Source organism: Cyprinodon variegatus, unplaced genomic scaffold, assembly GCF_000732505.1.
Source record: "Cyprinodon variegatus isolate N-32 unplaced genomic scaffold, C_variegatus-1.0 Scaffold23, whole genome shotgun sequence".
In the NCBI taxonomy this organism is placed as follows: Eukaryota; Metazoa; Chordata; class Actinopteri; order Cyprinodontiformes; family Cyprinodontidae; genus Cyprinodon; species Cyprinodon variegatus.
This window is the reverse complement of record NW_015150476.1, coordinates 1,600,741-1,625,717: the sequence shown is the minus strand read 5'-3', so window position 1 is coordinate 1,625,717 and position 24,977 is coordinate 1,600,741. Positions and strand designations below refer to the sequence as shown.

Sequence of the window (24,977 nt, the reverse complement as noted above, 5' to 3'; positions counted from 1 at the left end):
AAGAGTAAACTTATTGTTTCATACTATGGGTCCGCTCATATCTATCTTGTATCAGTTGGAATTGACCGTGCCCAGATGTTTTGTTAGTTTAAATCGCAGAAAAAAAATATTAATAAACATATTCTTGATACGAATGCATTTCAACCGACGTTACAATCCTATTTAACTTCCTTGTTTTCATTAATACTGTGCTTTTTTATTATTTTACTTTAATTACTTCGTAATTCCCAGTGCCAATCTTTTTCTTTCTCCGTGCAACTCTGCAGTTGGCCAACCTATTTTTTTCTGTCTCCATCCTAGACTTTTTTTTTCTTTTTTTTCTTTTCTCTTTTTTTATCCAGGCTAATATTCAGGCCGGTGCTGCAATTTCAGAATCTGCCCTTGTATATGGCGGACGAAAATTTCCACAGGAGGAACCGCAACACTAACCCCCTGTTCACGGCGTAGAAACAGCTCGACGAAACCTTCAAATTCAACACTCAAATACGCCATCTTAGCTTTACTAAAATGTAACGTAGCGGGTCGCAGCGAAGGCGAAACCCCCCCGCTATGGTGAAATTTTTATCATTTGGAATTTCTCATAACTAATTCACAATTTTTTTTTTTTTTTGAGGAAGCAGTTTTTTTTGTGCCGTCACCTCTGGTCGGGGAGGGAGGATTTTCTGGAGCACGAGCCTGTTTCGCATGAGCTGCATCGCATTTAGAGGTATGTAAAACCGCTTTTTTCGTTTTTTTTTTTTTTTTAGATTTAAAAATCCTAAATTAAAAAAAAATGTTGCGGATATCAAGTTTTCCCCCCTCCTCTTTTTAACACGACAAAACCGAGTCTCTTTGCACTACTGTCCGCCTCTACAGCAGGTAAACGGCTTTTTATCAATTTAAATAATCTGTTGATGTTATTTTTTTTTCTGTTGGAGCTAGAAATTTTTAGCAATGAAGTTGCAGTGAAAACTGCCGCCGTGTCCGTGTAGCTAGTTTGCGCACAACGTCCGCCGCCCAGGTAAAAAAAACACCGTTTATTACAATGGATCCAAGTCGGACCAGACGAGAGTGGCAACATGAAGGACGAGGAGGGGAGGAACAATCTGAAACACTAAAACCTCCTGCAGCCATGTTTTCTGAATTTTTACTGCAAATTTGAGCAGAGCTCCGGAGTTGGCGCTCCTGCCGTTCCAAAGCTTTTACAACCACCGCTATATTAAGCGTTTCTCATGGATAAATTAAAAGAACAATAAAGCGTGCAGATGTCGAAAGCAGTTTCGAGATGTGTTTAAAAGAAATATAGAGGATTTAAAATCTAGTTGACAGTGGCGCCACCTGTCGGCGGACATTTTGAGAAAATTAGAAAATGTAACGAGACTAGTTCTGAGACTTTAATTTGACATTCTCTTCTCTCTTTTTTACTATTTTTTCCCACTCTTTTTTCATATTATTATAACAATTTGCAATCATTGTATTTTTTTGTACAATATGTTTTATTTTTGCAAAAAAAATTATATTTATATTTTTTATCCTTGAACTATTACCTATCTTTCTATAAGCAGATATTTAGAAGAAATAACTGACAATAAGTCATTGTGGGTTTTTTTTTGCAAAGATTGAAGCTGTGTAGAGAGAGAGGGGGTGTATCTGAAGTGAACTTTATAGCACTGGAAGAAGAAGGGAACATGTCAGCATAATTTGAGGGCAGGAAAAACAATCACAACCAGTGCCTCTACTGTTTATATTAATCCTGCAGACGCCAAACAGTTTTCCCATCTTGCAGGGCTTGCTTTTTATTTTAATGTGTGGGGAAACTGCAAGAGGCATTTTTTTTTCTTCTCTATGGGTGATTTTAATGCTGACCTTCAGAAATCTTTATTCATTCAGTTCTGAGAGCTAGTGGGGAGGTAAATGTATTGGTCGGTATGCAAAAATCTGAGTGTAAATTCTGACCTTTGCTTTAAAAACGATCAAAATGCATGAGGTCTTGTTCGACTGTGGAACCTCAAAGAGTTGCTGTGATTCATGAGTGTAATAACAAAGTTTACGCAAAAGCATGCTTATGAAAACAATTAGCAAGTTATTAAACACGAAGAATAGAAACAAATAAACTTTGTCAGGTTTAATTTCAATTATAAAAGCAAAATTCAGTATTTGCAAAGAGATTTAGAAAATATATTGGTAGTTGTTTGTTGCTTGTTTTTCTTTCTCCCACCTTTTAATTTCCTCAGTAATGCTAACATATTCAGGCACTAGTTGGGAACACTAGTGCTATATGTGAAGTCACAAGCGTATGGGAACCACTACACTAGCACTAGGATGCTATGAGGCACAATTTAATTTGAAGTGTGTTTGTGATGCTAAAAAAGCAGTGGTGGGCAGTTATTTTTCCCAAAGGGCATCTCAAGCAACTCAGGCTTTTACTGGAGGACCGAACCATTGGCTGGAAACAATTTGTTCAAGTGCATATTTTGTAATGAAGTGCCAATATAGCTTTTTTTTCTTTTCTTATTTTGGTAATTAAAACTATATACACACCACTTCCACTACTAAAACTTTATTTATTTACTTTTCTTTTTTCTGTTAAATTCTAAACACTAATGAAAACTGAGCAGATTCTTGTATTTTACTGCATACTTAGCGTGGGAAGTTTTTTATTTTTTTTAGGATAGTTAATTCTTCTTTTGCAAATAACAACCTTAGTCCCTATATTTTATACATACCGTATCTATATTCCTCATCAGTTAGCCATTTCTAGGGTTAAATGGCACACTGCTTGAGGAAAGTGAAAGGTGCCGATTATGGATGCCTAAGACATCCAAATAAAAGCAGTATATTGAGATTTATGCCACTGTGTTATGATATTTCAGATGTAATTTTCAAGCTGGCTGGTTGAGGAGATCTAAAAGAGGTAATTTGGTTTGTAGATGATAAATGTTTAACTTTATGTTGTTATGCTTCACTGTAATATCACAGCAGCAGAGAAGAATGGTGAGGTAGAGACATGGATGACATAAAAAATAATCCTTAGAGGACAGCAGTCTGCTTCTAAGGAAGACGTCAATGCTCCCCAAACTGGTCTGTTATCTGCTGTCAGTCTGTGAACATTTAACTGTTATATGTGTCCCTTCTGAAACTCCTTCTAGTCTCTTGATACACATAATATTGTCGTCTAAGTTTGGCCTCAGAGGTTCACATTTGTTCTCAGATGCAACAGATGAGTCCAGGCTCTTCATCAGTGCTAAGTTTTCACAAAAAAGAAGCTCTATTTTGGGGTCTTTAGCTAAACACTCTGGTCAGGTCAGGTAGGAATTGTTTCATCCGCTTTGCTTTTGAAAATCCTGAAATTCATATTGAAGTTAGAGATGAATGTAAAAGGTAAGCTGCATTCACATCTGTCGGTGCTTAAAGGAATAAAGGCTGAGCTGTGGCCTGGATCAGTAGAGTTACTAGTTTAGATGAAGAAGTAAAACTTCTCTTTGGTCTCCGAAAAACATTAGATGGTGGAAGATTAAATCACTGCCCTCAGGGTAGAGATTTTAAAACATGGCTGCTGCTCTCATTGTCAGAATATTGGTGCAGAAGGATCAGGTATCGGTTTCTGCAAAAAGAAAAAAAAACGAAAATTGACTTTGTATTCTTTTCGGAAAATACACAGAGCCAGGTTTATTCTTTCATATGTTAAAAAAAGAACCATACATTTTAAGCTTAGTGAATACCTTTTGATCTGTTTATTTCCATAGAGGCATGTTGAAAATGTCTGAAAATGGCTTCAGTTAAATTAGTCTCAGGGGACAGCTTTTTAAGGGTTGGGATGCTGCATTAAACAAAAAAAAAAAGAAAAAAAATTGTACATTCCACTTTTTTTCCTTTGTAAAAATGAACCTTATTGCTTTCATGAATAATGCATATGGATGTTCAGTCGCTGCAGCAATGAAAATTAGGCCTGTTTACGTGCTGTGGTTATATACACAGAAGCTGTTTTTTTTTCTCTCTATTTCTAAAGGTAGAGCAGAGCCTGAGTAGCTTTTCTGAAAATTCAAATTTTCACCAAAGCAAATCTAATTTCTTTTAGTGAAAAGAGGAGGGGGGGAAACTCCCGTGGGTTTAATGAATCCATAAATCACAATAGTGCCAGGTTTGCTGCGGCTGCGTCAGCGTGCAGTGTAATTTTGATTTTCATCAAAAATTTAATCTTCCAGCCTACAAGGGTTTAGCAGCAGTCCGGATGCAGCCCTGAATTTCTAATTTTAGGGGCCTGATCTTTCAGGATTTATTTTTGTATAATTCAACACTGCTTTTCAATATCTCTTGTTATTAAATTTTAATTCGTGGCATTAACATATAGATTGAAAAGGTTTTTATGGGTTTTTTGAGTGTATGCTGATGGAATTTTACCAGACGACACAGTTTCTTTTTCCAGAGCATCCCATGTGTGAAAGCGAAAGACGACGGTGGCGGAGTTTATCCATTTCTTTGCATTATTGCTTTTTTGAAATGGGTGGCCATATACCATCTTAGAATATATTTACTACAGAGGACAGACAGACTTTGCATTTGATTAAAGAAATGGAAAATGCAAGCATTAGTGTGAAACAGGTTTTAGTCAAGTCCGGCTCCTAGTCTCTCACTATGCTCTGGATAATATAAACATGCAGTCAAAGCAGTGATTGAAGTGACCCCTCCCCTCCCTCTCTCTCATTTTTTCCCCTGTTTTTTGCTGATTCCTATTTTAATCCCTGCAGAGTGGAAACATTTTTATGAGCGTTAAACAAATTTGTATTTTATATTTGGAACCTTTTTTTTTTCCATCAAGTTAAACATGCAGGGCTTAGGGACTTGTGGTCAAGCATTGCAGTTTTTGTAAAAATGAGTAAACCTCAGCAAGTTAGAAGCACAGTGATTAATAAAGGGGATTATTGTGCAGAAGCTCATTTAGCGTTGCCCAAATATAGGCTGAGTGTTTTAAGCACCTCTGGTAAATGCATTGAAGTTGAATCCAAATTTGTCCTAGAGGTGTTTTTCATGTATGCATAACCTCATTATGTTTTAGCCCAAAATATTTACCTTATATTAATTCAGAACTAGACAGTCCAAAAATAAGGTTTGATGAATTTTAAAAAGAAATAAACTCATTGGGTATCTATGTCCATGTCATTTTTCTCTTTGTTTTTAAGATTCATGCAAAAATAGCACAGGGAGGTTTGACTTGTAATGTCTTATAAAAACCAAAGTTTGAATGCCTTCATGTTTTGTCACATTGTAAACACACTTTATTTTATAGGGATTTTAAATATAGACAAACACCTATTACATAATTTAGCGATGAGAAAAAATAAAGGAAATTCTGGTAATAAAGATCTTTCAAGTGTGGCATGAATCAGTATGCAGCCCAGATCAGGTAATATGTTAATGCTTTCAGCTGCAGTGGTATCTCAGTGTATGCTTCTACCAGCTTTGCAGTTTTTTACACTTTTGTAGCGCTCCATTCCTTGTTTTATTTCAGTTTCTACCTATACACTGGGCCTTTCATCTAATGCGCAATATGTTTTTGATCCAAACCATCCCTTTAACTCTGGCTGTATGTTTTAGATTGATTCAGGTAAACATGTTACCAATCTCAACTCTTAAGTTGAAACCGGTTACGCCCTAAATGGATCTCCATCCATCATCATTAGCACTAACAAGCTTCCCTCATCCTTACCAAAGACAGGCCGTCCAACAACATGATGCTACCACCACCTCATGTATTCATGTTAATGCCCCATATGAGTGTTTTACTACATTATATGCACGTAGACCGTGAAGTCTTTAATTTTGGTTTCATCTTATAAGGAAACTTTTGGAATTTTTGTCTCTCCAAAATGACCTGTGAAAAGCTCCAGAAACTTTTAATCCATTTTTTCAACAGTTCAACAATCACACTCTTAACAACTGTTGTCTTTTTTGACAGAACCTCCCCTCTGGGCTGTGTAGCCAATCCACAGTTACTGTGGATCTATTGTTTTTGTTTTTTTTCAGTTGTTAAAGATATGCTCTCTGTGTATGCACCTTTGAGCTTTCTCTCTCTGTTTTTTTTTTCTGAAAAGAGATCAATCAGGAAAAACTCTTTAAATAATACTTGATAACTTATATGTATTAAATAACCAGGAGACATGACAACAGATTCTGATAGAATTTGTAATCTCAATCCGATCAGAGAAGTTGCTTAGAGTTTACAGAAGGCAGCTGCTCACCTCTCAGGAAGTGGCCTCGATTAATAGTTAAAAAGTCATTTTATACATCTCCAGTCTGCCACATCATTACATCATACACAGTAGAGTAGACATGAGTGGACACAATATTACACTTTGTTCTTAGCTGAAGGACACTGCTCTCATTCCATTCCCAAATATTTGCCCCTTACAGAATGAAGACTATAACTGTATATCCAGACAGAGGAACTGTTTTAATTAGATAAACTATTGTGGAAAACATCAGTTCTGACACGCAACAGGCAGCTAATATTAAGGTGTAAAACAACTCACACATCATCAATGATAATTATCATAACAATTCCCCCTGAAAAGGTGATGTTTTCAATGTCACCTTTAAACAAACCCATTAATGTCTGCTCATGACCAGGATATTAATCATAGAAGAAAACTTTTAAGCACTGTTTATTTCAACATCATAGAATAATGGAATAAACAATCAACAGTCCCCCTGATGATGTAGCATTAATCAGGGATAAAAAGTAATCACAATCAAAACTTCACAGACCAAATGTCACTCAAGACCACAGTTTCAGCATTTAACTACAATTTGGGTTTCATCTAATTAAAAGAAGGCTGTTTTAGTTTCCTATGCACACATTATGTTAGTTTACCTTAGACTAAATAACCTAAGCCCACAACTCTAATAAGGTCAAATTAATCTTTTCTCACTCCCACCTGGTGGCCTCCTACAGTAAGTGTGCCCTCTCAACATGGATAAACCATCCATCCAAACTTACCAACCATTCAGTCACAGCAGGGGACGTCACAGGACAGGCTGGACCGTTCTCCACCAGAAAACCTTATCTTCTCCAAAAGGTAGAGTTTTTTCCCGGTAGAGGGTAGGGTTTTCCGGCTCTGCAGTATTAAAAGTAAGCCGGTGTAGGTACCAGATCTGCTCGGGGCCTTCCCCTTTCTTATAATCATATGTCAACGCCACTGGGACATACTGTATTGCACCCCTTTCTTAAGAATCGGATCTCTCCTGGAGTCATATTATTACCCATATTTGTTATTATTTTAGATTTCATGGATGATCTAAAGTAGCCGAAACTAGAAAACAATTATTCTCAGTCTTGAAGGAAGCACTGCATTCTAAGACAGACTGAGCTCTGCCATTTAACAAGTTGATACAAAAAGTCACAGTGCTTCTTCTTATTCTTTTTATTAAGATCTAAGTGCAGGGGAGGACAAAAGGAACATCTTAAAAATGACTTTCGTAGATGTTTTAGACAAAGAAAACAAGAGTTATTCTACTTGTGGAAAACAAACGGTTGTTGTTGACACACAGTTAAAATTAGTGTAGCTTAATATGGCTAACCGAGCTAAAAGAGGCTAACCTGTTAGCTACTGAGCACAGCTAGCCACAGCGCTACCCAGCTCTCCCACTTTATATCATAGTCTTGCACTTCTTTTGTTCACCATAAACAAATATTTTTCAGATTTGTTATCAGTGAGGTAAAGCTTCATCGGTCATTAGACACGCTACCACTACTGATGCTCCCCACTCAGCACACGGACACTGCATTGTTATCATTGTCTGAGCAACCATAATGTTTTAAGTCATGTAGCAACATTCAGCCAGTCATAAAGCACAAAGTGACTGACACGCGCAGGGCCCGGGCAGATCTGACCACATGACAAGAACTGGCACCTACACCGGAACAGTGTGGTACTGTGTACCAGTAAAGGATTTAAGGGTGGTACTTGGTTACTCTGGTTCTATCTATTCAGATTAAATGTGAATTTATCTGTGTATTGCCATAGAAATATTTACTGTATTTTATTTGAACATTTCAACATTTCGGTTAACATATTTTTAAAAATTAAGTAATGGATTGTCATGGCATTGTAAGGGATTCTTGGAGGTTATCTTAGTATTTTTTTGTATATATAAACTGAACTAGATGGCATTGTTGACTCTGTTATATCTAAAAGTTTAGTTGTTAATCAGGAGTTAAGATAATTTCAAATTTCCATATTTTTCTTTTTACTAAAGAGCTTTTAAGGTGTTTTATTAGCCTTAGCATAGCAAAAAATGACTATCCCCGGTAAGTTTTATTTTTTCAAACTATTATTTCACAGAGAAAAATACTTCATGAGATCTCTTAAGCCTGGGATATTTTTGTTTGAACATAAACCTGCTTTAACCTGTTACTTTTAAAATGTTCTATTTGTAAAAAAAAGAAAAAGGAAAACAAAACTGAAAAATAATTTTATCTTTGATTTTCTCAATTTTGGGGTTGATTGTGTCCGTCTATCACATGTTGCTTTATTCAAAAGACATGAAGCCCTTTGCATCTGGTTTGGATTTTCTCCTGCTTTCCCCCTGTAGGGTAGAGTATATAGGCTGCCTCAGACTGTAAGAGAACATTGGCCAGATGGCAAATTTTTAATTTTGGCTTTTATTAGAGGAAAACAAGCCACATCTGACATTTTATATACTAATTCAAATCCATCAAAAATGCTTCAGAAAGAATGCTGCTTGGGTGAGAAGGGGTGTGATCTTTTTGAGATAGTATCATGTTTGTACGTATATTTAATCTCATAAAAATTCAAATGTTTCTTCATTTGGACACTTTTAAGATTATTGCATTATTCTTCCAACAGATCTAAGTCTCTTTTTCATATTGATAGATGAGTATATCTGGTCAGTTTAAGGTTTAAAGAGTAGCAATTCATAAAAAAAAAAAAAACACATATCAGATTTTGTTTAATTTTTTTCTGAGCTTGAAGTAATTAATTTAGCATATACCATGTTTTTTTAAAGTCTTAAAATTCCTTGCACTCTTGTGCTTTATTGCCATGTAGCTCTGGGAGTGCCTGGCATGTTTATAGCTCATCATAGAAAGAGGTTTTCCTCCTCCACACTTCATTGCTTTTAGACAAAACAAATATATTCAGTTGTTTCTTTTTTTAAGGAAACTCAATGCTTTTTGTTTTTTCCAACTCAAAGAGTACTCATAAATAATTGCAAAGTTCAGTATTTGCAATAGTAAGTAGAATTTTTGCAGCAACCCTACATAAATTCTGTCGGACATTGCTTTCAGCATGCTTTTTAACTCTCAAATGTATTAAACTCTAATAGTTCACTGGGTACAGTAAAGGGTAGTGATATACAGCATGTTAATATTTATGTTGTAACATGTGTGCACTGTTTCAGTGAGTTCAATAGATTAAGCGCCTAAATGTAGTGTAATACTTTCCATCCTCTAAGCCATTCTCTACCTAAGAGTTACCAATTTATGTGAAGAGCTCCAAGGTGATTAATGACAAGAGAGACCAGAGAGAAAAAATAGTGCAGCTAGTCAATCTGTTTTCAATTTAATTAGGAAGTTTCTTTGGTCTTTGCCTTTTTGTTCTTTAATGGATAATTTTACCCTTTCTGGGCCTCAAACTGTAATATAAATGAAACCATGTGAGAAAGAATGTGGCACTGAGTTAACTGGGACACTATTTGTTTAAGGCTTTGAGAAGCATAATATTTTTCTTTACTTTGGTATAGATTAAGATATATTGTACGTTGTGGTTGTTCTGTGATGTTTTATGGTCTGTTGGTCTTTGGCTGCTTTTTTAGCTCTTAGTTTGTACTTGACCTTAAAGCATTCAATCTTTAAAAACATAACTCGAAGGATTACCCATTATTGTGTCTACTAATGCAGAAGAAAGAAAACTTAAATGCTATATAGCTGCACCAATGAGGAAGGTAGAATTTTTAATTAAATAAATAGCTAGACTAGTTGTTTTTAAAAGGCAACCATTGAAAGGAAGAAATATGTCCTGTAAAGTCAGTAAAAAAACAGTTCAGGGCCCCTGCATTTTCTAACCAAAACAGTATTCATATCCAGGAAATAACTGTGGGGTAGTAGATCCGCTCAAACTTCAGAAGAATATAAGTTAAATGGAGGAAAAATGGAAAACTTAACCAAGATAAATGTAGAAACTAACCTACAGAGTAAATTTGTACCCTTTTTATCTTGATCTGTTTTTTGTTGCCCTGGTTTGTTTTTCACTTTTACGATATACTGCAACAAAACGCAAGACATCTCCTTTAAGGTTTAAGTAAACAATGCGTTAAGTACTGCTTCTATAGGTGTTCCTTCTTTTCTACATAGAACCGCGTTTACCAGCCAACCGTATGCCTTTTTGTTTTTCATGTAGAATCCACTCATTTTTTTGTGTCAATATGCAACAGGGCAACAGCAATTGAACCTTTTGCTGCTGTTCGGCATTACCTAATCTCTCAATTCTTTGTCATTTGTTCGTTTTACTCATGGGGTTCACTTCCTGATGATCCCTTGCATCTGCCCGTCGTCCTATTAATATTTCCTTTTTGAAAAACTTGCTGTGGGGAGATTAAAGGTTTCTGTCTGACAACAACAGTTTGTTATTCTCTTAATTGTTCCCAGTGATATTCAAGCATTCCAACTATATTCACCCTTAGAGATTTTTGTTTTTTACAAATTCAAATTGAAGAATAGTTGAAAACTGGAACCAAGTACAAAACTATGGATGGAGGAATATCCTTAGATTTTTATTTTATTTTATACTTTAAGATAAAATGTAGCCTACCTCCACATAGAATACAAATCTCATTGTACCATACTTGCCATCATTGAGTTGTGAGAAATAGGCAGACTTCTTTTCATCGTTGTATTGGCCCACGAGGTAAATATTTCTTGCCTTGTATATTAAACCTTATGAAGGAACCTTATTCTGAAAATGTTGCTTCTTTGACATTCAATTGATTTTCAAGGCAATGGGGGAAAAAAGCTATTTTAATTGTTGAAATGAGAACCAGTAGGCTAAATAATAAGGCAGTCACACTGCAATGCATTTAGTATGCAGTATTGTAGATCAAATTAAAAAGTGTGTACCACTGACCGCCACCATCTAAACAATTAATTGGCTGCTGGCATTAAGAAAAGAACTTGAACTTCAAATTCATGCATAAAAAAAAAAAAAGGAAACGTTTTCAAAATTATAACTTCACAAATAAATAGTTTAGATAACATGGCAGGCTGAACACATTGGATTCGGCGGAGTAATTTCTCAATTTCTCACAATAAATTAAACCTTTCCTGTGAAATATTTGTGAAAATATTTTCTCAATACCTGCCTGGTTTCTTTCTGCAATAGATATTCTCAGGAAGTTATAATATCTCCTTGCCTGTAAAGTCCCTACATAATTTTTCCTGCTGCTGGCATCTGGTTCGTCTCTTCTCTGACTTCGCTCTTTCTGTTTTGGCAATAAACATTAAAACATAGTGGAAAACAACATTTTGAAATGGCATTAGAGTAAACATTGCAGTGGGATTTAACCACAAAATAACTATTATACTTATTTTATTCTCTGTTTTAGAAAAATAACTTGATGAAATATTTTCTTATTCTCTACAGTACAAAATAATTAACAACAGCATGTATGATTCATGCTAATATCGTATCGGGTCATTATCGGTATCGGCCAATTCTCAAAGTTTTAATATGAGTATCGTATTGGAATTTTAAAAAAGCTGTATCTACTCTTGTCTAATCATAAGAATTAAAAAATGCGGTAAAAGAAATTTATTATGTCATACGTATTTTTTTTATCTCTTCCCTGACTCTCCTCTTTCTATTGTGACGAAAAACTTATTTTAGATATGTGGGTAGCAATTGTGAGCAGAAATGAAAGATTGGTTTAATTCAAGGATTAAACTAACTAGCAAGTAATGAGGCAGAGATATTGACCTTTTAGATTATTAACTAGCCAATACACTTAAAGTTTTTATTTAAGCGGGTCTTTTCATTTTTAAAAGACCCGCCCTCTCCACATGCACATGCACAACCCTGTACCCGCTCCCGAGAGGGAACGCCTATTAAACGCGTGGGAGAGCATATACCAACCCGTTTGTCATGCTTGTATTTGTGTGCTGCAGTGGAAATCTGGACATGTTTGCAGGGTAAATAAGGATCTGTTGCCACCAACTACTTGATATGCAAATTACAAAATAGTTAAACTTATCTGCTCTGTTAAGTTACAATATAGAGGTACATAACTTTTACTAGCAATGATGTGAAATGGATTTCTCCAAATATCATGCCAAACTTTACCTATCCAATAGAAACTTTGCAAATCTTCTGAGGCCTTTCTCTTCTTCTCATAGACTTCAGAACACTTTTTTTCTCTTACAACCCTCTGCCATTTTTAATGAACTGTGATGAGGAAGGCGAGCTTCAATGACTGTCTGAAACTGTAGCTCAACACAAACACACACCTGAAAGCGTTCATGTTCAGAAAAGGATAGCTAACTGGAAAGTAACACGTAGGACCGCCTTACTTAAACAGATCACCAGAAAGATTGACAATTAGGAGGACCACTTATTTTGATGATCTACTCGGAGAAAGTAAATCCTCCACTATACCTTTGACATGTTTTGCCTAACACGTCTGATTGCTAACAAAGCTACACAACTTGCATGGTCTCTTTGGAAAAACCTCTGCAAATTGTTATGCTTTTTTCTGCTGGTTTTGCTAAATACGGTGATGCTCACATTCAGCACTGCTCAGCATCATGCCTCATGTTGAACTTCTGTGTTGGCCTTTGTATGCTCATGCTGCATTCAAAGACAGCTTGAACAAAGAGGTTACTCCATACTAATAAAGGGTATATTGATTGTTACAGCTGAACAAAATCCCTTAGTTTGCTTTTAATGAAACTATAATCTTAGGTTAATGTTAATGTCTTTCTGACGAAACAAATAGTCTTTCCATTTCCGGTTTTATTTTGATAAATATTTCCAATCCCCTGGGCTGGTGAGGCTTCATTCTCTTTGTTTTAAACTTGGCTGTCAGGGTATCCATTACAAATTATTTTACTTTATTCTCATACAGATTTAGTATTAAACCAGATTTAGCATTAAGGTCTTTTCACAACCTTGTTGTGACTAATGTTTGTGACTACAAACTGAAGAGTTCTTGGTTTGCTTACCAAATAGTATCTGTACAAAAAGCAAACAAACTTCTAGTAGAGGTAACCTTAGAAAAGTATGTTGATTAAATTTGTGAGTTTTTTTCTGCATGGTTCTGAAACGCCTTGGTTGTTTTTATATTAATATAGAAACAATGTAGATGGAGAAAAGCGTGCAAACACTAAAATTACCTTTTCACAGCAGCTACTGTTTACAGAAAGTGGTTATTTGATATTTGTTTTTTGTTTCCTACCTCAACATGTCAGGATTATAACATTCATTTGAATCTGGGTGATGATTGGTATTACTGATATGTTGTCAATTTTATTTTACTGCTGACCCTGAATAAATAAAAAAAAACAAATAAACATGATTTATGATTCAATCAATCAAAACCAAAATAACCTTAAATGGAAAGCCAGCTTAAGGAAGAAAGTTTTACACATGACCGGGTGGGAGATTTTTAAAGGTTTTAATGTTTTCTAACTGAGTTGTGAAATTTAGCGCCGCTTTGTAAATTGCAAAAATGTCCAGCTGACCCAGAAGACCTTTAATAGGTCTTCCACCCCTTTTTTCTTTTTTTTTGGATAACATGATTCCTCAGAGATGACGCCTAAATCAACATTTTCTGTTTGTGTTACTGTTTCCTTTTTTATAATCAAAACCAACTTCTACAAGAAGAAGAGGTCCAACTGCTTTTTTTTTTTTTATTAGTAGCTCATCATGTTGTTTACGGCGTTAGATTTAATTATTAATCCAAATCAACAGACTGGCTTAAACAAGTGTAGAGTATGTTTAAAAGTCCCCTTTTTTCATTCATATTTCAATCTGTTTTCTCATCAATGTGTGAGAGTTTAGGGCGATGTATGCTCCTGCAATAGGGAAGGTTATTCTCCGCTGGAAGGAAATTCTCTGCATTTATCTGTCCACCAAAACTCTCAATTTTAGGGCATCCTTGAAGTAAGAAAGATGAAAATATTAAGAACATGTTTGGTGGAGGGGCAAGTCAAACCATTGAGGCCAACACATCATGAACACCAGTTATCGTCTTGCATTTTTGTGTAATATAGTAAAAATATAACCAAATATGGAGTTAAGCAAAGCTTTAGCTTTTATTTGAGTTATAACCTTAGAAAGACAAAGGAAAATGATAAAAAACAAAAATTTGAAAACATTTTTTTTTAAAGAAAAACTACAGGACATTTTTTCCCTAAAAATTACAAGCTTATTTTGTTTTTAGTGATGTATACATGCAAGAGGTGAAGTTATTCCTCAAACATTATTTAGACGCAGCTGGTAACTCTTCACACCTGGCTCTTAATTTCCGTGGCTCGGGTTTGTTAAATATTAAATAAGCAAACATAACACTCTAAATGAATAATAATATGTGATTGATTATTTCGTTTATCTGAGTAAATCAATGTCTAACATCACTCCATTTAACCAGTATGTCTTTAACAGGGGCATTAAGGAAGAACCATAGTTTGTGATTTATAAATATTTCTTAAGTTTCTTTTTTTTTTAATTAACTTGAAATATGTCAAATATCAAGATGTCATTTTTGGTCTATATAGCTCATCCCTACTTTTGATTGTCTTTGAATTAGGTCTCTGCAACAGAATTTGATATGCTGAACCAATCAGTCGCATACAGTGATGTTGATTTAATCTGATGCTCTTTGCTTAATTAGTTTAAACGTTGTGACTAAGATAAATTGCTAATTGCGTGCATTAAAAAAATCTTTTAATGGATTTTTCCTCTGTGCTAAAAATGATTTTCAATATAAAATTTTTGTCAGACAGAAATCCCACCCATTTTTTTTTTAAGGCTCTCAGTGAAAAACTAATCACATTTTATTTTCCTGTTATTTAATTTTATCAGTTTGCCTTCTGATTAGCATGAGAAGAGCATAATTAGCATAAGGCAATTATTATGGCACAGCTATGTTTTCTAGTAATAGTTACACTGTGCTTTGTATTTCAAAACAGAATTTTAGATTTTTTGTTTTTTTAATGACTGGTTCATATCTTGTTGTTTCTTTCACCCGATTTGAAAATATTCAAATAGAAAAAGTACCTTACAAGAAATCCACATCCTTTGAGGTTTTATAGATGTTTTAATGTTACAGCATAACAATCAAAAGATTGTGATAGATAAGGATTCTTTGATAAAACAACAACACAAGGTAGTGCAAAATTTTGAAATGTAGAGCAAAAACTGTTGATTTTTTCATATAAAGCAGGCCTCTTTACTTGTATAAATGTAAATAAAACCCAATTAATCCAATTGGCTAAACAACACATGTAGCGGTTCCTTGAAGCAGGGATGTCCGATGTAATATTGATATCGGAAATCAGTCAGGTATCAGCCAAAATAAAAAAATCTGATTATGTTGGCCTGCATCTAAAATCTCTGATTCAATCATAACGTTTTTGTATCTCATTGTTTAAGAATAAATGTAAAATAGTAAAAAAAAAAATTTGTGGGTAATTTAGGAAGTTTTCTGACATAGTCACAGCCATTTAAGAATGTTAATAGTTATCCACTCAGTTTAATATTCCTACCTCCTTTTTTCCCCTGCTTGTTAAGATCCACTATTTGAGCTGCAAACCAGCAACATTTGGTTTTACTCTTACCCATTTTAGGTCATGTGTCATATCCAGAGAAAGGTGTGCTTTGGGGTTGAAGAGGCTTGCTGCCGAATTGGTGTACTATTATTAGAAGACAGATTTTCCTTCCTTCCATAACATCATTCATTTTGGCATACTTGTGTTTTGCTTGGTTGCATTTATGCTCATTCTTTTAACAAGGCCTTTTATAGCCACGTGGTGAGCAGTGTAATTTAGATATTTCTCAAATTGCAGTGATTTGGGCACCACAAGACTTTGGGATTCAAGCCATTAAAGATGACTTCTCTTAAGAATAAATATAACTTTAACTCTTGTGTGAGTGTCTGTCCGTCTATGTGTGTGTGTAAATGTTAAGCTCACGTGGCTCAATTATATTTAGACAGATGTCTCATTGTTACTGTGGTTGGGGACTCTAGTCAGGTCATACTGTAGTACTTTGTTTCAAGCTGCACTCTAACTGTAGCCTGTTTTACTTTCATTTGCACCTGTTTGGTAGGAACCATTGCTATGTTAATGTGCCTAGATTCCTGCAAAGAATAACAAGTTTTTAAACTACATTTACAAACTCTTGATAGAATAGGGTAGCTGAAACTTTCATTTGAAATTGGGTAAGTTTGATAACAGCACTTAACTGAACTTACACATATTCATATTTAATAGAACCATTTTAAAGTATTTATGTTCATTTCTAAAAGGTTAATTGTAAAAACCAGATGTTTTTCAATTAAATAGTGTTTGTAAGAGAAAAAAAAGTTGCTTTCCTCAGATATAAAAGGCTGAATAAGATTTTTTCATAAAAAAAAAAAAAACAGATGTAAAAAAGTAAGTAAGCTGATTGTTATATTTGGTGGATTTTTTTTTATTGAGTGTCCATTTCCATGTACAACAGCATAATAGTTCATTAAAGATTTAAGCTACAATTGAGGTTTATGGGATCTCTCTTGACACAGATTACTTTTTTGCTCCTTTTACAGAAACACAGCCTCAGAGGAGGTGGAGTCATGAGCGCACAGGAGGCACCTAATCCTGGGAAGGAGCAGGCTGAAAGTGGGAATGGGACTGCAGCCACAGATAAACCTACAGCCACGAGTAGCACTCCACCAACAGTTTCTGTAAAGAAAGAGCCTGGGACCTCAGAGAAGAGCAACGGGAAAGTTGGAGATGTCAATCCTGCTGAGATCTGTGTCGTTATTGGAGGGAAAGATGGAGGATCAAATGATGGTGCAACCCGTAGAGCTCAAACCGAGGGTATGTTTGCCCTTGGTACTCCTCCTCCAACGAAGAGCACTGACTCATGCATAGGTGTGTGTTTATACTGATATATCCCTGTATGTGTTTAAAGCTTTTGAAATGTTGTTTTTCTTTTAACATGTCAAATCTAGAGCCAAAAAAAATATTCCTGCGATGCACAAATCTGTCAACAGCATTTAGCTGATTATTTCTGGATTCCTGTCTCGAAAAAATTGACTCTTTGAAAAACTACTGAGTCATTTTTGAATTGTATGCACAAAGCAGTCATGTCGACATTTTAAGACGGAAGCTAAATATAAAAGATGGGAATCTAAATTCAGCTGAAGGGAGGGGGGATATATTTTACAAGCAGTTTCTTTCAGTGGTGCAAAGGATTTTTTTTTCTGAATCTGCACTATGTTCATAACCATTTTTATAACATAATTTTGCAATAACATTCAGGTAATACAAAAATTATGTCAGTATCATATATGTTTGCCAGTTAAGCTGTATGTAAGGCTGGTTCATTATGTAAATTTGGTTAAAGCTCACAGTCTAACAAAACAGCATTAACATAAATCATTATTCTGGGTAAACTAGAGCAAATAAAAAATTAATTGGAATCAGCAGCTTTTAAAAGCCAGCCTGGGCCAGTTCTTTCTGGCTAGAATTAATAATGAACAGGCAATTCATTATAGATGTTGACACAAACAACAGTTTGTCACTAATCCCTAATTCATGTGTAGGAGTTCACTATTATATACTGTACACAGGCTCTATATTTCCAAAAGTATTCAGTCACCCATCTACGACCACAGGTGTGTAGAGGTTTTCTGAAGCTACCATGAAAACACAGCAAATATGGTCATAATATTTTCCCCATTGTCAGACATTTTGTGGTTTCATAATTAAGTGAACATATTTTAAAACAATGTTGACTTAGCCATGAAATTTTAGACTTAGTCAGATTTATTTTTTTCATTTTGTATACACAAGTGTAAACAAAAACAAATCTTGTTTAGAGCAGCTTTCTAGACAATTAATTTTTTTCAAGTGCAGCCTTGATAAGGTAAGCAGCAGTGATTTAAAAAAAAAAAACCCAAAAAACATTGTGATATTAAATCACTATATCTAGTTATGGGAATGCGCATCGTTCATGTTTGCTTGGCAGCAGTGATGTCAGACGGATCTGGATAGTATCTCAGCATCCATGGATTTTAGGCCATATTAGTTAAATAGCAATTAGCAAAGTCAGCAGATACTGAATCGTAAAGTCTGCAGACTTTTTAGCGAGTCATTTGTTACAGACTCCCAAACTTCATGTGGTCGTCTAGATTAGCTCAAGAGTTAAGTATAGAGAGGATTATGGCCTGGGTTTGTTGTTCTGGAGGATAATAAACACTGAATTAATCTAAGCCTCTTTGGTAATTCTGATGACTCCGAGCATTTCCACTGCTACTTTGTTTTAAGTGCCTTGTTCAAAGGTACATTAGCATGTGGTAGGAGAGGGAGTTGGGGTTGACCCCAAATTTGGGATTGCAGGACAGTTGGAAAGATCCATAAAGACATGAAAGAGTGAATTTGAAGTGGAAATACTTCAGCAGCTGCACAAAACACTGACTTAACTGAACACTGACTGAAGTGAACTGTTAACTAGTTTTTCTCATCAAACATCATTGTCTTACCATGCGAAGTGGCCTCTGGGAAACTGGTAAAAAACAATTTCCATAAATGAGCTTCTAAACCTTGTTGAAACCTTTTGTAGAAAATTTGAAGCCATAAAAGCTTTAATGGATAGGCTAATACATTATTATTATATAAGAAAAATTGGGTATCACCAGCCTTCATATCTGTGTGAAGGCAGACAAGTATATCAAAAGAACATAAGGACTTTTAAATGGAAGCTGACTTCCTGTCTTTAATACCATAGTTAATGTATATCACTTCTTCACGGTCTGTATGAAGGGCTTCCCACCTTGCACTCCCAGTGCTATAATGGTTGGTTGCTTGTTCTGGGATCAAACATTAACCAGAAGGAATGTTCTAAATAAATTAATGGGCTACTATGGGGGTGATACTCTTATACTCTTGCTGTAATTTCTCAGGTCTAGAAATCCACTGATCAGAAAATACTCAGCCAATACTGATTAAGGGAGAAGTCCGGGCAGCAAGGCATAATCATCGGATCCAGGGTTTCCACGGGTCATTAAAAACCATTAAAAGTCATTAAATTATTATTTTTTTAATCAAGGCCTTAACTTCACATTAAAATTAATTAAATGTGATCATCGTAGCGTTTAAAATGCTTTGATAAAAAAAAAATATATATATATTTTTATAAAAACAATTTTGTCAGATATATTGGTCAAGACTGGTTCTGCGTGTTTGCGCGCAACTGCTTCCGGTTTATCGTAAAGCCGTATGTTCGGAAAAGAAGCTAGAGGCGGAAAAAAGTTGAGAATGGGGGAAAATGCAAATATCAACTAAAGTGCCTTTAAAACGAGGATTTCGGGACATGGCTGCAGCCTGTCCATGGTAAAGATGACGAAGGATTTTGTCATGCAGTAGTGTTCTTTGACAAACATGGATGTCTCCTGTAAAGCATATTTAAATGAAAATTATTCTTAATTAAAAACACCTATCATTTATTGAACAGTATGTAATAATTTTATATTTAAAGTACTTTCAGAACTTTGAATTCTAAATTTCTGATTTGTCCTTTAAGCTGATTCAAATTTCTCTCTATCAAGTTTAATTACAACATTCAAAAAATATTTCTCTCTGGCCCTCTAGCTGTGAGTGGACGTTCATTCTTTATTTTAGAGCAGATTTGATGTCACAAGGCATGGGAGAGAGCAGTTGCTTTGAAACAGTGTGATTAATGTAAAAGCAAGACAAATTATTTGGAGTTAGCATTTTAACTTGTCTCTGACGTCTTTTAGTGGCAATTAGAGATGAACGAGTTCGCCCATTATAAAAACTATGCTGATTTTCAACAAATATTCTCATAGTGATTTTATTAGAATTTTCCTTTCACAAGCATGTGATGTTTCACTCCAGGGTTTCAATTTTTTTTTCATGACCTTGAAAGCCTACTTGTCCAGAAACCAGTGTTTGAAAAGTTCAAACTTTTACTATAATGCATAGATCTATGATGCATAGATCTAGGTGCTAGCTGCAACTCTCTGTTCCTGCGACAGCATACCAATTTTTATTGCATTACCGCCTCCTAAACAGCTGGATGGGGAAATTTTGTGTCCCACTCTTGTCAAATGTATTGGGCTAAAATTGAGTGGCTCTGCAATTTGAAAATTGCATTTTTATAAATAAATAAATAATTGAACTTTATTGTTCACACACTGCAGAAATGTATCTCTGCATTTAGCCCATCCCCTTGGGGAGCAGTGGGCTGCCATTGTGCGATGCCCGGGGAGCAGTGTGGGGTTTAGTGTTTTGCTCAGCCAACTTTCTAATACCTATAGTAACAACAGCTACATGGAAGAGTGTTGTTAGCATTTCCTGGCAGTGCAGCGGTATATGTGCTCACTGATCTGAAGAAGATGTTTGTTTAAATTTCTAACAATCTCATCACCAGCCATTGTTATAGTTGAACAGTTTTCTAACAGGCAACTTTATTTATGCTGTCTTAATTGCTATTGATTGCATCTTGTTATGTTTATGATGTGCTTTTGAAATTTTCTTGCAGGTTCGTATGTATGTGCAGTGTGTGGAAAGAAGTACAAGTATTACAACTGCTTTCAGACACACGTCAGAGCGCACAGGGGTAAGATAATTGCTTTTTTATAACCCTCTTTTCTAAGAGGTTAGGACTGTAACATGTAAATACAATCCTGCTTTTGGGGTTGCACAATGTATTGAATTGCAGAAGTCATTGTGATGCCAGTGTGCTTAAAAGACTTCTTGGAAGCTATATTTAGAAGGTTATTACATGCAATCATGCTACTCACATACCTTCTACATTTTGCTGGTTGTTTTGATTGTATGTTTGTCCAGGAGGAGTGAAGGCTGAGAGTCAGCAGCTCAAGAAATCTGCCAGATTTCCTTTGTTTGAAGACTTAAACCAATTTTGGAAAATAAACTAAACTTGATTGCATTGTATGACAGCTAGAAATAATTTTAAATGCATAAAAATTTGCTTGAAATCTGATAGGATTTATTTTAATATTTGTGATCCATATTAATAAGCTGAGTTAAATTCAGTTGAACATTTGCTGCCACATGAGATTTAAATTATAGTGACTTAAAGGCTCAAGCTTTTACACAGGTGTGGCTGCATTATGATGACAGAGCCATGTTTACCTTTTTACATATATAATGCAACATGATGTGGTTCTGCTGAATATTGAGTGATTTTTGCAAGGGGTCATTAAAATACCTTGCATAAATTTTAAGGAATGAATGTTCCAGAAGACAAAAACTCATAAAAAGATTTTCTATGAATATGTCCACGCCAACAATAACTAAATAACAGTAGTGTATACCATACAAATGATTTTAGAAAAACACAGAAGATGCAAAGAATGATAATGTATTGATAAACTAAAGCAGCCAGTAGTTGCTTTAGTAAGAATCGTTGATGGTGAGACGATGTTAGGTGTCTTAATTAGATTAGACCTGCTTATAACCGACATGGAGTTGTGTGCAAATCGCAGAAACATTTAGCCTTTGATTTTAGTTTAGGAATGCAATCATTGAATCTCCAGATGTCAGTCTGTGAGCAACCATTCCAAGCTGAACACACGGCCACATTATATAGCCTCAGGTTAAAAAGCAGTTTGTAGGTCTATCTGATAAATCTGTTACATTTGTCGCTATTTTTTTCAATTATTTAATTAATCATGAAATAACGAAAGGTACCTTTTTATAGATTTTTTTTTTTTCGAAATTAAACCTAAAACTTTTCCTAATTAGTAGCTCTGGATAGAGCATATTGGCAGAAGAAAACTTTTTATTTATTTTTTTATCTTAAAACCAAGATTATGTATTTTCTTTACAATTTTGATATAATTACTGCTCTAAATGGGTTGCTCTGTCAGCTAAAGGCATGTTTTAGAGTCTCTACACTCCATTTAATGATTGATTACTGAATTATTTGATGATTATTTCAATAATCGATTAACCCAATTAATTGTTTCAGCCCTAGCTACATTACCTCTAGGGCTGCAACTCACTATTTTGCTAGTTGACTAATCTGTGATCATTTTTTATTTTCTTTGATAATAATCTGATAGCGATAGTAATTTTATACAGAATTTAGTCAGACTAAGCTAAAACTATGCTACTCAAACCATGAGCTTAATCCTTAGATTATTATTTTTTTTATCTTAAATGCAAAATGTTTTGTCATAATTATAACCATCAGTTGTTGTTTTTTTTTTTTTAGGTAATGGCTGTGTAAGGGTCTGTATATTGCAGTTAATGATTCATCAAGTACTAAATTAGTTGAGAATTGTTTTCAATAACTAATTAATTTGATTGTTTCAGCCCTAATTACCACAATCTTAAGCAGATGCTGATCATATGTGCTTACTCTAACAAGCAGAATGACTTTTATGAAAAGCCCTTTAATTCAACTGTTCTTATTTTGTTGTTTTCTTGGAACCTGCAGAGACACAATCATAGTCTTTTAAGCTTTTCGATGTTTTGACCTAAAACCTTATGCAGCCAAGGTTAGCTTAGCCACATAACCTCTAGCTGTCTAAGGATAACTCTGCACCAAGTGGCAGGGCCATCAATATTACCTCACTTGTTTCTATCATTTCCTTGGCTGCACAGAATGGTCAATCATTTTGTGATTTTTTTATTTTATTTTTTTTTCTTTTTCTTGAGGAATATCTGATTTGGTATACACAGCAACAAAGTCTAATAAACTTAGTCTTCTCTTTAAAAATGTAGTTGAGTTTTTGCCATGCCTGACAGTTTCATTTTATTTTTTTCATCTATGTGGAAACAACATTCAGCTGCTACAGTGGACAAAATACTGATTATAAATACTTGAGGACAGAAAAAAAAAGTGTCTCCCCCGACTTACATGCTTCATATCTGCCACATTCTACTTTTCGTGTATTCCACTTTATTTGGATGCCATGTCCTCATGCTTTTATCTGTAAATGTGTTTTGATATTAGAGGACCACATACTAGCATTATTTTAATAACAGTCAGTTTAAGTTTTTGCTCAAGTGGTCCATAGCAGTAAGAGGCAGTAATGCTCCATAAAATTAAGGCATGAGAAGAAGCTGAGGTAGCATCAGTGGGGACCTTCCTTTGCTTTTCTAACACCCATTCTTTAAGGTGTAGACTTCACTAATCAGAAAGAATATTACCTGGTTTCTAGATTTTTTTATTTTTATTGACCGGTTAAAATACCAGCTTTGCAAGATGAAGTCAACCTATTTTAATATTAAACTGGATTTGCTACATTGTCCAAGAAGAGACACTTATCCAGTAGAGATGGGTATGTTTACAGTTGTGTTGTATCTCCTATTTTTTTCTGTGACAAAACAATGAACATTTGTGCACTATTTAAGTCAACTGGGATAGTTTTGTAAACATCTCCCCATTCTTGGTTGACAAAGGATTTCAACTCTTCAGCATTTCCAGCCTTCTGTTGTGTGGTCTTTTGTTTCATAATGATTTCAGTGAAAGACAGGTTTTGTGTGGCAACGGGAACAGTGTAGGAGGTAGACCTTTCTGAAACACTGCAATATTATACACAGGGAAACATAATAATACTTAGTGAGTTGTAGAAGGTTAGTGTGGTAACATGTCAAACTTTGTATCTGTGCAAGGTTAAGCTTAGATTTATATTGCATTTTACTTTATTTATATGAAAACAACGCATTATTCAGAGAAGTAAGAACATACATGTTCTGGCGTGTGGATCCTTCTTTCTGGCTGAAACAAATACAAGGGGTCTTGTCTGGGGGGGAGGGGGGGTATTAGAAACTGGAAAGAGGGAATCAACAGATTTACATATTTTCACATTGTGAGAAGTTTTTATTTGCTGTAGATTTTAAAGCACCATTTATTTGAACATTAAATCAGTGCAACAGCGGTAGTGCATGTTTATATTAGTAATATTCTTTTTTTTTCTTAATTTCTGTCTTTTTTTTCTTGTTTTCAAGCCTCTGATTCCAAATTGCCAACATGCTATTTGAAAGGGCACATTCAGATTACAGTATACTGCCTGTTTGGTCGGTGCGAACAAAAAAGGCACGAAACAATATAATAGCCATTTGTGCCACACTTTTGTTCATACGCCTTTTTGTCTTCAAAATAATTGGATGTGAATAGAGCTGAATTTTTAATGCACATGTTGGCATTAATCTATTCAAATCCAAATCTTTTTTTTTTCTTCATTATAGAATCAGAGAGCATGGTTGGAGATGGTCTCCCTCAGACACCTAATAGTAAGTACACTTTTGACAATTATCCATAAAAAAATTGCATTTGCATGACAGCAGATGGTTTACTAAAAAAAAAAAAAAAAAAAAAAAAAAAAAAAAAAAAAAATATATATATATATATATATATATATATATATATATATATATATATATATATATATATATATATTTTTTTTTTTTTTTAGTAAATGGGAACGTAATGGGAAGATAATGGAAACTATGCAAGCTTATAGAGAGATGTGGGTCCATAACTATGTGGAATCTATGCAAGTGATTGTGGAATTCTTTATGCAGTGTAAATATGTAATAAAGAGAAAAAGTTAGGTTCAAGATGATGAATGCCGGTTTTTAAGACCCATTTTTACTAGGCCCCTTAATGTCACATTCAAAGTTTGATTAGGACTAAAAATACTTGTGCTTCAGAGTAGTACTTGTGGGTTATTTATACATCTACCTACTGTGTGCTTTCTAGGTGAATATGCAGACAAACTGAAGACAT

At 34.7% G+C, this 24,977-nt stretch overlaps 1 protein-coding gene across 6 annotated transcripts in view; it reads left to right on the top strand.

Annotated features, from left to right (window-relative positions):
- Positions 1 to 334: 334 nt before the first annotated feature.
- znf618 (zinc finger protein 618) overlaps positions 335 to 24,977 on the top strand; it is a 53,366-nt gene continuing 28,723 nt past the window's right edge. For 5 of the 6 annotated variants that reach the window (XM_015392286.1, XM_015392307.1, XM_015392280.1 and 2 more), the window contains exons 1-4: positions 335 to 706; positions 16,795 to 17,122; positions 20,757 to 20,834; positions 24,437 to 24,481. In XM_015392286.1, coding sequence (XP_015247772.1) covers positions 16,822 to 17,122; positions 20,757 to 20,834; positions 24,437 to 24,481 — 424 coding nt within the window. In that variant the 5' untranslated portion in view covers positions 335 to 706; positions 16,795 to 16,821. The remainder of the gene's footprint in view (positions 707 to 16,794; positions 17,123 to 20,756; positions 20,835 to 24,436; positions 24,482 to 24,977) is intronic. The other variant, XM_015392292.1, reaches the window with a different exon arrangement.